The 13,389-nt window shown below is 43.1% G+C and overlaps 1 protein-coding gene across 2 annotated transcripts in view; it reads left to right on the forward strand.

The window, feature by feature from the left end:
• SYCP2L (synaptonemal complex protein 2 like) overlaps window positions 1-13,389 on the forward strand; it is a 238,888-nt gene that overhangs the window by 30,899 nt on the left and 194,600 nt on the right. For both annotated transcript variants that reach the window (XM_077492189.1, XM_077492188.1), the window contains 3 exons: window positions 7,748-7,800; window positions 8,531-8,576; window positions 13,292-13,384. In XM_077492189.1, the coding sequence (XP_077348315.1) occupies window positions 7,748-7,800; window positions 8,531-8,576; window positions 13,292-13,384 (192 nt within the window). The remainder of the gene's footprint in view (window positions 1-7,747; window positions 7,801-8,530; window positions 8,577-13,291; window positions 13,385-13,389) is intronic.

Below are 13,389 nucleotides of genomic sequence, written 5' to 3' on the forward strand. Positions count from 1 at the left end.
ACTTGAATATTTTTTTATTAATGTTTCAAGACAGATTTTTACTTGAAGTAATGGCTTGCAAATCTTATGCACAACAAATTTGACAAAATACAATACAAAAGGGCTCACACTGCTATTAAACATTTTCACATTCCATTCACCTATGATGACATCTGAAGTAAGCTAACGCCACAAACCTTGCTAAAGCCAATTCCAATTCTAATCTGAGCAGAAATGTACAGGGTCTTTTCACTTGTCTGCCTCTCTTGCTGACTAGCAGTGTTAATTTCGTCAACTAAAAAGTTTGTCATAAATTTTTCTCAGCGTCATTTTTACTGTGACAAAAACAAAAAGTACACCGCATTGTCGTCCACTGATGAAAACTATGATGAAAATCAATTCCTTTAACGAACGAAAACTAAGCGAAAATGTGAGGCAGGGACGTTTTACCCTCAGTTCTGGTTTCCACAGAGATCCTGCTTCCTCTGGATGGAGCCCAGCATTTGTAGATAAGAGGCTGTAAGCAGAAGTTTAACAAAGGCTGTTATCTGCAGCCTTAAAGAGAAAGTAAACCTTCCTGCAAAAAATAAAAAAATTAAATAAAAACACCCCCTGCAAGATAAAGGCATAATAAGCTAGTATGCATAGCATACTAGCTCATTATGAATTACTTACCCGAGAACGAATCCCCCGCAGCCATCCTTGTCTCCCTCTCAGGCTGCCGACATGTCGCCCGGGGTTTTCTTCTGGGTATCCTGGGTCCGGCGCTGTGATTGGCTGGAGCCGCAATGACGTCACTCCCGCATGCACGCAGGGGACGCCATGGACAGCACAGTACAACTGAAGCAACGGCACGTACTACCATTGCTTCAGTTGGCTTAAGTGCGCATGTGCCACATAACGACGGCACATGCAAATACAGGGATTTCTCCTAAATCATGCAGGTTTAGGAGATATCCAGTGCAGCTACAGGCAGGCTTAATTATAGGCTTGCCTGTAGTTTGAAGTGGTTGTAAAGGGTTTACAACCACTTTAAGGGGAATGTTCTATTAGGATGGCAAGGGCTTGGCTGTTTAGTTAACCCTCTGACACACACTCACACTTCATAATGACTAAATCTGTGTCTGTAGTAGTGGATGTTCAAACCTTATTACCATAAATAATAACCTATTATATTTTTCACTCCAGGAGTATATAAGGAGTTTGGAAATTGTAGAGAAATGCTTAAATAATGCATTACAATGCAAATAAACCCAATAGACCTAAATGGGTAGGACATTTTAGTCTACTAAAATGTACTGGAGATTTAATCGACTAAATACGACTAAAACGAAAACCCTTGCAGAAGACTAAAATGGGACTAAAATGCCATTTTAGTCCTAAGACTAAAACTAAATCAGAATTTGCTGCCAAAAATTAACACTGCTGACTAGTTGTTTACCTGAACAGCCAGTGAAATCATTTGAACTGTGCAAGTGCTTAAAGTGTGTGGTTTGCTAATGCCAATAAACTGACTACTGTACTTCCAAATGCATATAGATATCACTATAGTTTGGTCTAAATTTTAGTATTTCAGTTTTATTCAGTTCAACACAATCAGTGTAGCAAGATATATGGCAACACATCCTAATATGTATTGTGAATACACAACAAAATGAGAAAAAGGGCTTTTAAGGTGCTCACAACAGGATTAAAACTTAAATTGAACTTGAATTGTATTTATTTATTGTATTTATTGTTCATAATAAAACATTTATGCTTTTAATGCTGTTGAGTCTAATCCCTGTAATTTCGAGCACCTTAAAAATCCTCTTTCTTGTTCATACATCATGGGAACACAGAGCCTTCATTACTTAGTGAGTTAGATAGTCACCTGTGGTGATTGGACACTGGTTGACCCTAATTAAGGAGAGTTCCTCCTCCTATATAACCCCTCGCTTATGGGGAGCACCTCCAGTTTTTTCGCCAGTGTCTAAGGTGTTTTGTCACGTAAAATATGTGCAAAGAAGAGAGCTCTGCAGGGGTCTAGCAGCTATACAAACCAGATCCATATCTCGGGCTAATATTTGATGCCCAAGATGGTATGGTACCCGGGCCTCGTGGTCAGAAGAAACAAGGTTTTGCTTCTTTGGAGGACTGGGCTCTGGGAGAACCAGACTTGATGTACTATACAACAGTGGCACGAAAGTTTCTGGCAGAGTCTTTTACAGGTCCAGGTAAGAGAAGTCTGTATTAGGAACCCATAATCTCTGAAGGTTTGCACATCACTGCCCGCTGTGATGGGTGAAGGCTAGAATCTGTCTTCAGCAGTTCCTGCAGCGAGGACAGGTAAGTGAAGATAATCCTATATATATTACATATTATGGATTTCTTCTAAGAATATTTGTCTTACCTGGTTTCCGCCACTAGAGGGAGTAAGAGGCAAACCTGGTGTATACTTGCATGCCATCCAGGATACACGCTCAGTGAAGTTGGTTTGTCAAGCCGCTCACCATCTCCGCTGTAGACTCTGCCACATCTGCATACAAAAGGGGTCCCACGTGGTCTCGCGGTCCCAGAAAGGCCATGCAGCGCCTCTGAGTGGTCCTCTTCTCCCTCCCTGGTTCCCAGCTGCCACCATGAGAGTCCTACAGGCGCGCACTCAGCAGGGGGGGTGCGCTTTGTGGCTAGCTAGGTGGGAAGCAAGTGGGGCGTGGTTGTGGCGCCGTGCGGGTGCATGGTGCGTCAGTGTGCAGACGCCAGGCGGCAAGTTTGAAAAGCCCAGAGCATCAGAGCCCCTGTAAGCGGAGGACACAGAGTTGTGGGCTGAAAGCATCTAACGTGATTGGATCCAGGCAAACCTAAGACACCTACTCAGCATCAGGTTGTGTGGTATTGGCATATATTTTTATTGTGAGGCTATAGCACAACAGTGATTGCATATGTACTAGTACCTCCGCTTGCAGTTTAGGACTATGTCTCATCATAAGAAGACTTCAAAGGGGGGTAATAAAGGCACCAAGGCATCACCGCCTATGTCCAGGGGTTCTAAAAATGCCTGTAGGTTACCACCCCACCCTGCAAGACTGGAGCCAGCCTCACAGGATGAGTTAGTGCACCTGTCAGGTTTTGCAGCCTCTCCAAATATAGCAGTCCCTGAATATGTCACAGCAGACTCATTAAAGATTGCTTTAGAGGGTTTGGAAGGAAGGATAACTAGCCTTATCACAGCTTCCTTTAAAAGATAGCAGGAAAAGGGGTAGATCCCCTCCCTCTGCACTAGCTTCTCCCTCAGATGATTCTTCTGATAAAGAGGAAAGATCCCTATCTGGGGATAGGGATCAAGAGCAGTTGGATGAATCCGAGGAAGAGAAGTCCTCGTCTACCTCTCAGGCCCTCAGGAAGCAGGTTCAGTACTATACTGAATTGGTGCGTGCCACGTTCAGATTGCCCCCTGCTGAGGCTGCCTCAACCTCTGTTTCCTACCTAGGGGCCCAAAAATCTCAGGCTGTGTATACCTTTCCAATTCATCCTTTGATGGATGAACTGTTGTATGAGGACTGGGGGCATCCCGATAAACTGTACTCCCCTCCTAAAAGGTTTTCTCTGCTTTATCCCCTGGAGGAAGGGTTCACCAAGAAAGGGGGAGTTCCAGGCGTTGATGCGGCCATTTCTTGTGTGAATAAGAGCCTAACCTGTCCTCTGGACAGTGCTCAGAGACTCAAAGATCCAAATGATAAGAAGCTGGAAACTTTGCTGAAAGCCGCCTTTTCAATGACTGCAGCTGTTGTCCAACCTACAGTCGCAGCAGTTGGCATGTTCCAGTTCCTCAAGGAGCAAGTTAGATGCTTGGCCTCCTTCCCAGTGAGGAAACTGAGAATTACAGAAACCTTCCTAAGGTTCTATGTTTTACAATTGATGCCATTTTGGACTCTGTTCAGCAGGCATCACGTCTGTCCCTCATGTTGGTACATATGCGCAGGTCCCTTTAGCTTAGGCATTGGACAGCTGAAATGTCAAGTCAAAGATATTTAGCTGGATTCCCGTTTTTAAAGGGGAGCGCATATTTTGAGATGAGCTCGATAAATACATCCAGAAAATAACCGGTGGCAGGTTCACATTTTTACCGGTTAAAGAGAGTAAACTTCCATATTTTAAACGTTTTCTTTCTCCTTCCCACTCTAATACTAGAGGAAAGGCCCAAGGCCAAGCCCATGGTCAAAAGAGTTCTTGGGGTCAAAAATCTGGTAAACAGAGCCCCAAGGCCTCCTGCTCGACCTAGTGAGGGGGAAGGCTGCTGCAGTTTGCAGAGGCCTGGCAGGAAGAGATTCAGGACAGATGGATAACATCCACGGTGTCTCTGGGATACAAGCTGGAGTTCCGAGAGCTTCCTAAAGTCAGGGGTCCCCAAATATCCTGTAAAGAGAAGGCCTCTGTTTTGGCCTTAGCTAATCTGTTATCCCAGGGAGAGATAATAGAAATAGGACCAGAGGAGCAGAACTCAGGATTCTACTCCAACCCCTTTACGGTTCCAAAACCAAACAGGGATGTCAGACCCATCCTGGATCTAAAAGACCTGAATCTATTCCTGCACATCCGACCTTTCCATATGCATTCCAGCCGTTCAGTAATCTCCACCCTTCAGGGTGGAGAATTCATGGCATCGATAAACATCAAAGATGTATATCTGCATGTGCCAATCTTTCCCGCTCACCAAAGATATCTAAGGCTTGCGGTAGATCAGCGCCATTTTCAATTTGTGGCCCTGCCTTTTCGGTCTTGCTACTGCTCCTTGAGTGTTCACAAAGTTGTTAGCCCCTCCTTTGGCAAACCTAAGGGCCCAGGGCATAACGGTGACAGCTTATCTAGACTATTTGCTACTCGTAGAGCAATCCGTAGCACACTTGAACCACAGCGTTCTCAGCACCATGGAATACTTCGAACACCCTAGGTTGGGTTCTCAACCTCGAAAAATCCTCATTGCAACCTTTAAAAAGGTTGGAGTACCTGGGCATGATCATAGACACCAATCAAAGCAAGGTGTTTTTACCCAGAGCAAAAGCCAAAAAACATAAAAGATCTAGTCTGGCTAGTCATAGTGAAAAGGAATCCCTCCATTCAGCTATGTACAAAGCTACTAGCAAAGATTGTCGCCTCTTTCAAAGCCGTTTCTTATGCTCAGTTTCATTCAAAGCCCTTACAAAGAGATATCCTCTTAGCCTGGAACAAAAGGGTTCAAGCCTTAGATCTTCCAATGTGCCTATCCACAGGGGTACGCCAAAGCCTCAATTGGTGGCTACGGGCTTGAAATCTTCTAAAAGGAAGATCTTTTCCCCCACTAAAATGGAAAATCGTAACCACAGATGCCAGCCTGACAGGCTGGGGAACGGTTCTCAAAGAAGCATGCACCCAGGGAAAATGGTCTACAGCTGAGAAGCTCTTAACCATCAACATTCTGGAGATCTGGGCAGTTTATCTAGCCCTCAAAGTCTGGTCTTTCAGACAACGGGGTCATCCTGTCCGGATACAATCCGACAATGCCACAGCACTGGCTTATATCAATCACCAAGGAGGCACCAGAATTCTGGATGCCCAAAGAGGTGAATCGCATTCTTGTCTGGGCAGAAAGGCATACTCCTTGCATAACTGCGGTCTTTACTCCAGGGGTGGAAAATTGGCAGGCGGACTTTCTAAGCCACCAGCGACTGTATCCGGGAGAATGGTCTCTACACCCCAACATATTTCAGATCATATGTCAAAAGTGGGGTACCCCAGATGTAGACCTGTTCACGTCCAGGTTCAACAAGAAGCTAGACAGCTTTGTGTCAAGAACAAAAGATTCACTTGCTCAAGGATCAGATGCCTTAACGGCGCAATGAGATTACCATGCATTTCCTCCAATTCCGCTACTTCCGCAGTTCCTTTGGAGAGTCAAAAGGGAAGCAAGGCCAGTCATTCTAGTGGCTATGAGTTAGCCCAGATCGTGAAGATGGCAGTAGGGAAGCCTTGGGTTTTTCCGCTACATCCAGACCTACTCTCACAAGGTCCAGTATTCCATCCTGCCTTACAAAGTCTATGTTTGATGGTTTGGCTGCTAAGACCCACATTCTAAAAGGCTGTGGGCTCTCTGATTCAGTCCTTTCCACTTTGGGTAATGCCAGAAAGCCGACTTCCAGGCTCATTTTACTACAGAATCTGGAGAGCATATGTTTCCTGGTGTGAATCCAGGGGGTGGCATCCTAGAAAGTGAGCCATTAGCAGGATTCTTGCCTTTCTTCAGTTAGGCATAGAGATGAAGTTGGCTTTGAGCACTATCAAGGTCCAAATCTCGGCCTTGTCAGTTTTTTTTTCCAGAAGCCACTTGCCTCACATTCCCTGGTCAGGGCCTTTGTTCAGGGGGCAGCTGCACTTAAATCCGCCAGTCAAACCTCCTGTGTGCCCATGGGATCTAAATTTGGTTTTGTCCTCTTTACAAGAACAACCTTTTGAACCATTGCATCGTGCTTCTTTAGTTCTTTTAACTAAGATATTGGACTTTCTGGTAGCTATATCCTCTGCTAGGAGGGTATCGGAGTTAGCAGCTCTTTCATGTAAAGAGCCATATTTGATTATTCACAAAGATAGGGTGGTGCTGCAGCCTCACCCTACCTTTTTTACCCAAGGTAGTTACAAAATTCCATTTGAATCAAGATGCTGCATCGTCCCACCGTCCTTTTTTCCAGATCCGCAGTCAGCGGAAGAAGACTCATTACACACTCTGAATGTGGTAAGGGCAGTCAGTATCTATCTGCAGACGACCGCTCATATACGAAAAACTGATTATTTATTCTGCCAGAGGGCCCCAAGAAGGGCCAGGCAGCATCAAAGTCCACTATTTCTAGATGGATTTGCAAGTAATTTTTCAGGCTTATGGAGTAAAGGGGAAGACCCCTCCTTTTCAACTAAAAGCGCACTCTACTAGGGCTGTTGTTGCCTCTTGGGCGGTGCATCAGCAGGCCTCCTTGGCTCAGATCTACAAGGCTGCAATTGTAATGGCTATGACTAATGTTAAAGGGGTTGTAAAGGTAAATATTTTTTCACCTTAATGCATTCTATACACTAAGGTGAAAAACATCTGACACTGCCTGCGTCCCGAGCCCCCCCCATTTTACTTACCTGACCCCTCGAAAATCCCGCGCTCGCCCCCGCCATCCCCTTTACCGCTCAGCCTGGCCGCTGATTGACTGGAGTGGATGGATAGAAAGCAGAGCAGCCATTGGCTCACGCTGCTGTCAATCACTTCCACTGACGTGGAGCGCCGGGGGCGGGGCCGTGTAATACAGCCAGCGGCTATAGCGCAGGTGCTTCTTACCATGCGAGGGTGCTCGCATGAACGTGAGAAGTACCCGCGGGAGGAAGCAGAGGCAGCCGCCGAGGGACCCCAGAAGACCAGGTTCGGGGCCACTCTGTGCAAAACGAGCTGCACAGTGGAGGTAAGTATAACATCTTCGTTATTTAAAAAAAAAAATATTTAATTGCCTAAACATGTAAGCTGATCTTATCTTCACTATTCTGTAGCTAAATAAAGACTCTGATACGCATGTGCAAGTTGCATGTTTTCCTTGTTCTATCTACAAATTGAATACATTGAGCATACATCTATGTTTATTAGAAAAATGTATTGGATAAAATTTAGATATGTTATTTCCAAACTCGCCAGTGCATGTTCTAAAAAATTAGGCAGAGTTGCAATTCATGTGGATACATTTTAGCTGCTGATTGAATTGTGAAACCTGGTTTTCTTTTCTAGGACTGCAGAATATTTTTGAATTGCCTTAATTTAAGGTCACAGGATACAGTAAGGTATGTACAGAACCAAATGTGTGTTATACGTATAAAAAAACCCAGAGCAGCTGTTCAATCTTACTCCACAATAAGTTTATAAAATTGCAATGTTTGTTTTACACCAAAAAGAAATATCGGCTAAATTCATTCATTGAGGCGTTCGGTTTCCTTTAACCAAATACTTATGACAATGCTAGTTTTAAAGGATATAGAAAAATTTACTATTCATTGTAATCTACCAAAAGGTTTTTAGAAAATCATGCTGGTTGGTCACATGTTGAAAAACACACTGGAGTGTTTTAGCTACACATTTTCACAGTAGCAATAACTACTGTGCCACAAAATTTGAATTATGTGGGTCTGTCTAGATTCTTAAATATCTTGGCATGATTGTATGAAGGATCATGATGGTAAACTGCCAGTTAGTTTTCCGATGTGGTGTGCTACATGTCGGGTATAAATGTTTCTGATATTTCTTGAGAATTATTTTTGTTGCAGGTTTTGGTTGTCTGTTTGCACAAAGGAAAAACTTTGTGCATGCTGCCATCTAATGGCCATAGATAAAAAGACATGTGAAACTTTTTTAGCAAATAATTGGCTGTATTTTTGTCATTGCTGTCTTCATCCACATTTTTCTTTTTTTTTTCTTTTTTTTTTTAAATATGCTCATTTAAGTAGTGTATGGACAGCAGTTATTTGCTATTTAAACAACTTTTCATCTTAAAGAATATATATCTTATGGTTTCAGAGTATACACCTATCCATGTATTGATGCTTTTGCTGACACAGAAAAGGTAACATTTATGTTGTTTGTTTAAGAATCTGACCTAAGCAGTTTTGTGTAGTAAGTCTTTGGAATCATAGTTTATATATAGAATATGGTGGATGCTAATTAAAACTGGCATTTGCAAACCAGTTACAGACCTACTCTTTCTGAACTGACTTTAATAACTGGCATACAAGTGCCAAAAAAAAAAAAACTGAAAACTGATGCACATGTATGAATTAAAAAAACAATATTTTTTACTTTCTGCTGCAAAACATATCCAATGCAGAAAACCAAATTTCTTCATACATTTTGGCCAAAATGTATTATGGTACATGTCTTTGATAAAACAAAATCACATTAGGTGTATATTGATTGGTTTGCATGAAAGTTATAGCGTCTACAAACTATGGTCTGTATATATACTGGAATTGTATTTTTTTTATATTCCTAACAGCAGTGATCAGCGATTAATAATGGGACTGCTATAGTGCAGCGGACAATCTGACACTAACTGATGCTGAGGAGGAACTGACTACCACTGACCTCACCAGTAACATTACTGTTTAACGTTAGATTTACTGCGGCAGGGCGGCCGCTCTGCACCAGATCACGTACCTGGTACATGATCTGACAGTTCCGGGTCTGGGATACGCGTGCCGCTGGTGACCTGCTCTTGCTGTGATTGGACACAGTGGGAGCCAGGTTCGTGGACGCGATGTCCGTCAGGACCCCCTGATCGTTCAGGAGAATGGCAGACTACCATTCTGTGAGAAGGGTATGTGATGATCTTGTGTTCCTGCTAAGCTGGAACATGAATCTTTACATTCCCCCAGTCAACGCACACCCCCCCCCCCGCCACAGTTTGCAATCACTATTGGGGAACACATTTAACCCTTTGATCCTCCCTGATGTTAACCCCATTCCCTGCCAGCGTCATTAGTACAGTGACAGTGCATATTTTTCTCTTTCAAAATGTTTATTGAAGATCAGAAAATGACATTAGATAATAATTATATCACAATAGAAAAGAATGTTGGATCAGCAGTACACATTATCCCTATAGACAATTCTCTCATCAGAATTTAGGTAATAAAGTAGCAAAGCTTGTGTTCCGGTAACTAGAAACAAATCTTGATAAGGCACCTAGTTCATCCGTCACTCCTGACACCCCTAATGGGTGCATACTGTGTCATGAGGTGACTGGTGAGAGGAATAGCATTAAGTGCCATTTGTATCGTTACCCGACCCACCAACTTGGAAATGACAGTGGTTTCCAGAGTTGCGGAAAAGTTCTATGAGGAGCATCAAGACTACAATAATCAAGTCCTATCAGGGAGTGTTTAGGAGTATGTCCAGCAGTAGCTTAACTCCTGAGGTTGTGATACTGATATATGCTTAGAACGACAGAGATGAAACTCTTATAAACTTTAACTTTGTAATAAAACAGAAAAGTTTAGAAAGGGAAAAGAAGGTAGTAGAGAGAGAGAGGAAGAAGAGGTGGCAGGTTCCGGGGAGATCACCCTGATTATATTGTTTTGATGCTGGGGATGAGAGTGGTTCCTACGTGGTCTAGTCCAAGGTTCCCATGTTGCTTCAAATGTTTTGGTAGTGTTGCGTATTGAGCTGACCATTCTTTTTCTTGGGTCACGATCCATGATATCTTTCTGTTGGCTGCTAGGAACGAAACCGTGGGTTGCTTCCATGCTTTGGCAATGGTGACCTTTGCTCCCAGAAACAAAGAAGATACATTTTTGGGTGTATTTGGGGATTTTTGGTATGAGGACATTCAGCAATTCTACTTAGGGAGACTTTGGGACTGATTTGCCTGAGACTTTCCGGATAAGGTTGAACATTTTAGTCCAAAATCCTCAAATTTTCGGCCATTCCCACCATACGTGTAGCATGGAACCAATGGTGTGACATTCCCTGAAACATAAAGGGGAATTGACTGCTAGTCTAGAGCGTACCGGGTACCATCTTGTAATTACCTTCAGGTTAGCTTCTATTAACGAGACCTTCAGTATACCTTTTGAAGGCCCTTGTCAACGCTCTATGCCAATCCTCCAGGTCCCAGGTTTCCTGTAGGTTTCTTTCCCATGCTTCCATGTATGGGAATTTAGAGGTGGGTTTGGACAGTGATGCGTACATTGACATACCACCCTTTTGTGCCGTTGCCTGTCCACACCAATGCTCATGCTCATGTTCTGGAGCCTAGGTTTTGGAAGTTTGTGTGAATGTCATTGGTGATTTTGTGAGCTGTGTGAGTAAGGCCCCTGTCTGACAGCTCAGATAGCTTAAGGTACAGGTCTCCTGCATTTAGGGGAATACCTGTGCCTGGGCCTTCGGACTCAATGATTGTATCCAGGTGTGTGGGGGTTGTCCAGCGATCGCCCGATGAGCGATTCCGTTAAGGCAGGGGATGGGGATAGGTTGTGGGTTATGCTGGTGGATGCCAAGCGTGTAGGCTAGAGTCGCTGGGGTTAGGACTTGCCTGTGCCCTGTTTGTCCTCCTGTGTACTGGTCTCATGGCTGAGACGTGGCTGCCATCTTGGATTTGGCCCGTTTTCCCTCGGCGGACAATTGCGGTCCCAGGTCCCTTGAGCTACCAGGAATGTAAGGACTGCTGGGGGTTCCCCCAAATGATTCCCGCTGGCTGCGATCCGGCGCTAGGATGACTCGATGGCTGAGGCAGTGTCGAGCTCCCGGCTTGCGTGGCCATCTTGGAAGCTTCCACGCATGCTCCTCGTGTATTGGTTTCACTGGTCCCCAAAAAGTGTCGGTTAGGTGTTCGATGTGTCCGCTGCAATATCGCAGTCCCACTAGAAGTCGCTGATCGCCACCATTACCAGTAAAAAATAAATTATACTAAAAAATAAAAATCTACCATAAAAAAAAAGCAGAAAATTTAAAATATTTTTAATTTTTTTTTTCAAAATTGTCAGTTTTTTTAATTTTTTTTGTATATAGCACAAAAATAAATTAAAACAGCAGAGGTGATCAAATACCAACAAAAGAGCTCTATTTGTAGGGGGGGGGAGGACCAAAAAAAAGGAAATTTTATTTGGGTACAGCATTGCCGCACACTCACGCAATTGTCAGTTATAATAACGCAATGCCGTATCGCAAAAAAAAAAGATGGCCTGGTCATGAAGGGGGGTAAAACTTTCAGAGCTGAAGTGGTTAATACAGTGATCAGTGCTAATAGTATACACTGTCACTGTACTAATGACACTGGATGGGAAGGGGTTAACACCTGGGGCGGTTAAGTGGTAAAAATGTGTGCCTAACTGTGTAATATGCTGCTTTTACTAATAGATCTCAGTTTCAGGGATGAGAAATGGAGAGGTTGTTCCCTCTCTTCCCACTGATTGTCAACACAAAGCTCTAGGCTGTGACTGTACACACCTGATCAGCAGGTCCCAGCCGTGAATTATTGGCTAGGACCTTCTGATAGGCTCAGGCTGGCGGGGGAAAATCTGTGCACTGGTATATTGCTTTGCAGGTGCAGCCCGCCGGTCCGCAATACTTTGCTGGTGGGCAACCTACAAGTGATTAATCACTTCCTGACACAGTACTGACTTGTAATACCCCTTCATTACCATTTTTCAGTTTTCAGTGTTGTGATTGTTTGGCTTACAATTAAGTCATTCAACACTGTATCAAAATTTGACAACATTTGGAAATTAGACTTCCAAGGTGATCTAATTTTTGCCACAATTTTTGAATATTGAAGCATGTTGGCTTTCAGGTGCGGAGCTTGATAATGAGAAATCATTGAGGAGGCAAAGGGGTCAATGCACGGTGGGAGGAAGGAGATGAGAGAATTGAATGTGCAGGATAAGGGAGATGAAAGGTTAATATACAGGTCACATAAAGTAACATGCAGACCATTTCCCTTTGTGGGGAAGCAGTGATCACATTGTAGAGATATGACATGCCCCCTAGTGAGCAATAACACAGTTCATGCTTTCTGCTGATTGGAGAGCTCTGGCTGTGACTCAGCAGGGGGTGTGACCTCTGCAAAATACGTTTTTGCCTCCCCACAAAGAGCAAGGGTCCCGTTCTGAAGCTGCTGGCAGGCAACATGCCTTTCTACTCAGGGTGTGTCTGCTTGCTAAAGACAACAAACTGTAAGACTTTAAGCTTTTGACTTTTGTCACAATGACTCTCTAATATAATGATACTGCTAAATTTTGTCTGGGCATCTAGGTTTCAAGGACCTCTGGTAATGAAGTGGTTAATTAGGCACACTGTGAGCCTTCTGGCCCTTATGGAGAGGTGCTAGACATTATTGCCAAGAAAAGAGAAAACACAAGTCAAATACTTTTTAACCTTTAAGTATCAGTAAACTTACATACCAAGTATTATATGTGAATGTTTGCTATATATTTACTTGGCGTAACATCATCTTTTATGCTTTACCAAACAGTTGGGCATTATATTGTGTTTTTGTGCAATAACATTTTTTTAACACGCAAAAAAAGGGGGTTTGAAAAGCTGCTGTGCAAATACCATGTGACATTAAAAAAAATTGCAACATCCACCGTTTTAAATCAAACCCTTATTTTTTGGTACTTGCACAAATATGTTAAATGTGTGTATATGTATATATATGTATATATGTATATATGTATATATATATATATATATATATAATATTATGCCTTGACATACCTTTTTTAAGTTAGCATCAGGTTGAATGATTGCATTGTAGTGACTTTTGCCTATTTTGTCTTTAAGTTGATTAGGCCTCAGGATAGTAAACTTGAACACTTTTGGATTGATTTCAACATTGGAAGTAATACCATTTCATTTTACATACAAAACCCAAAGGTAAG

Source organism: Lithobates pipiens, unplaced genomic scaffold, assembly GCF_037356315.1.
Source record: "Lithobates pipiens isolate NorthernLeopardFrog02 unplaced genomic scaffold, aLitPip1_a1.2 Scaffold_19, whole genome shotgun sequence".
Classification (NCBI taxonomy): Eukaryota; Metazoa; Chordata; class Amphibia; order Anura; family Ranidae; genus Lithobates; species Lithobates pipiens.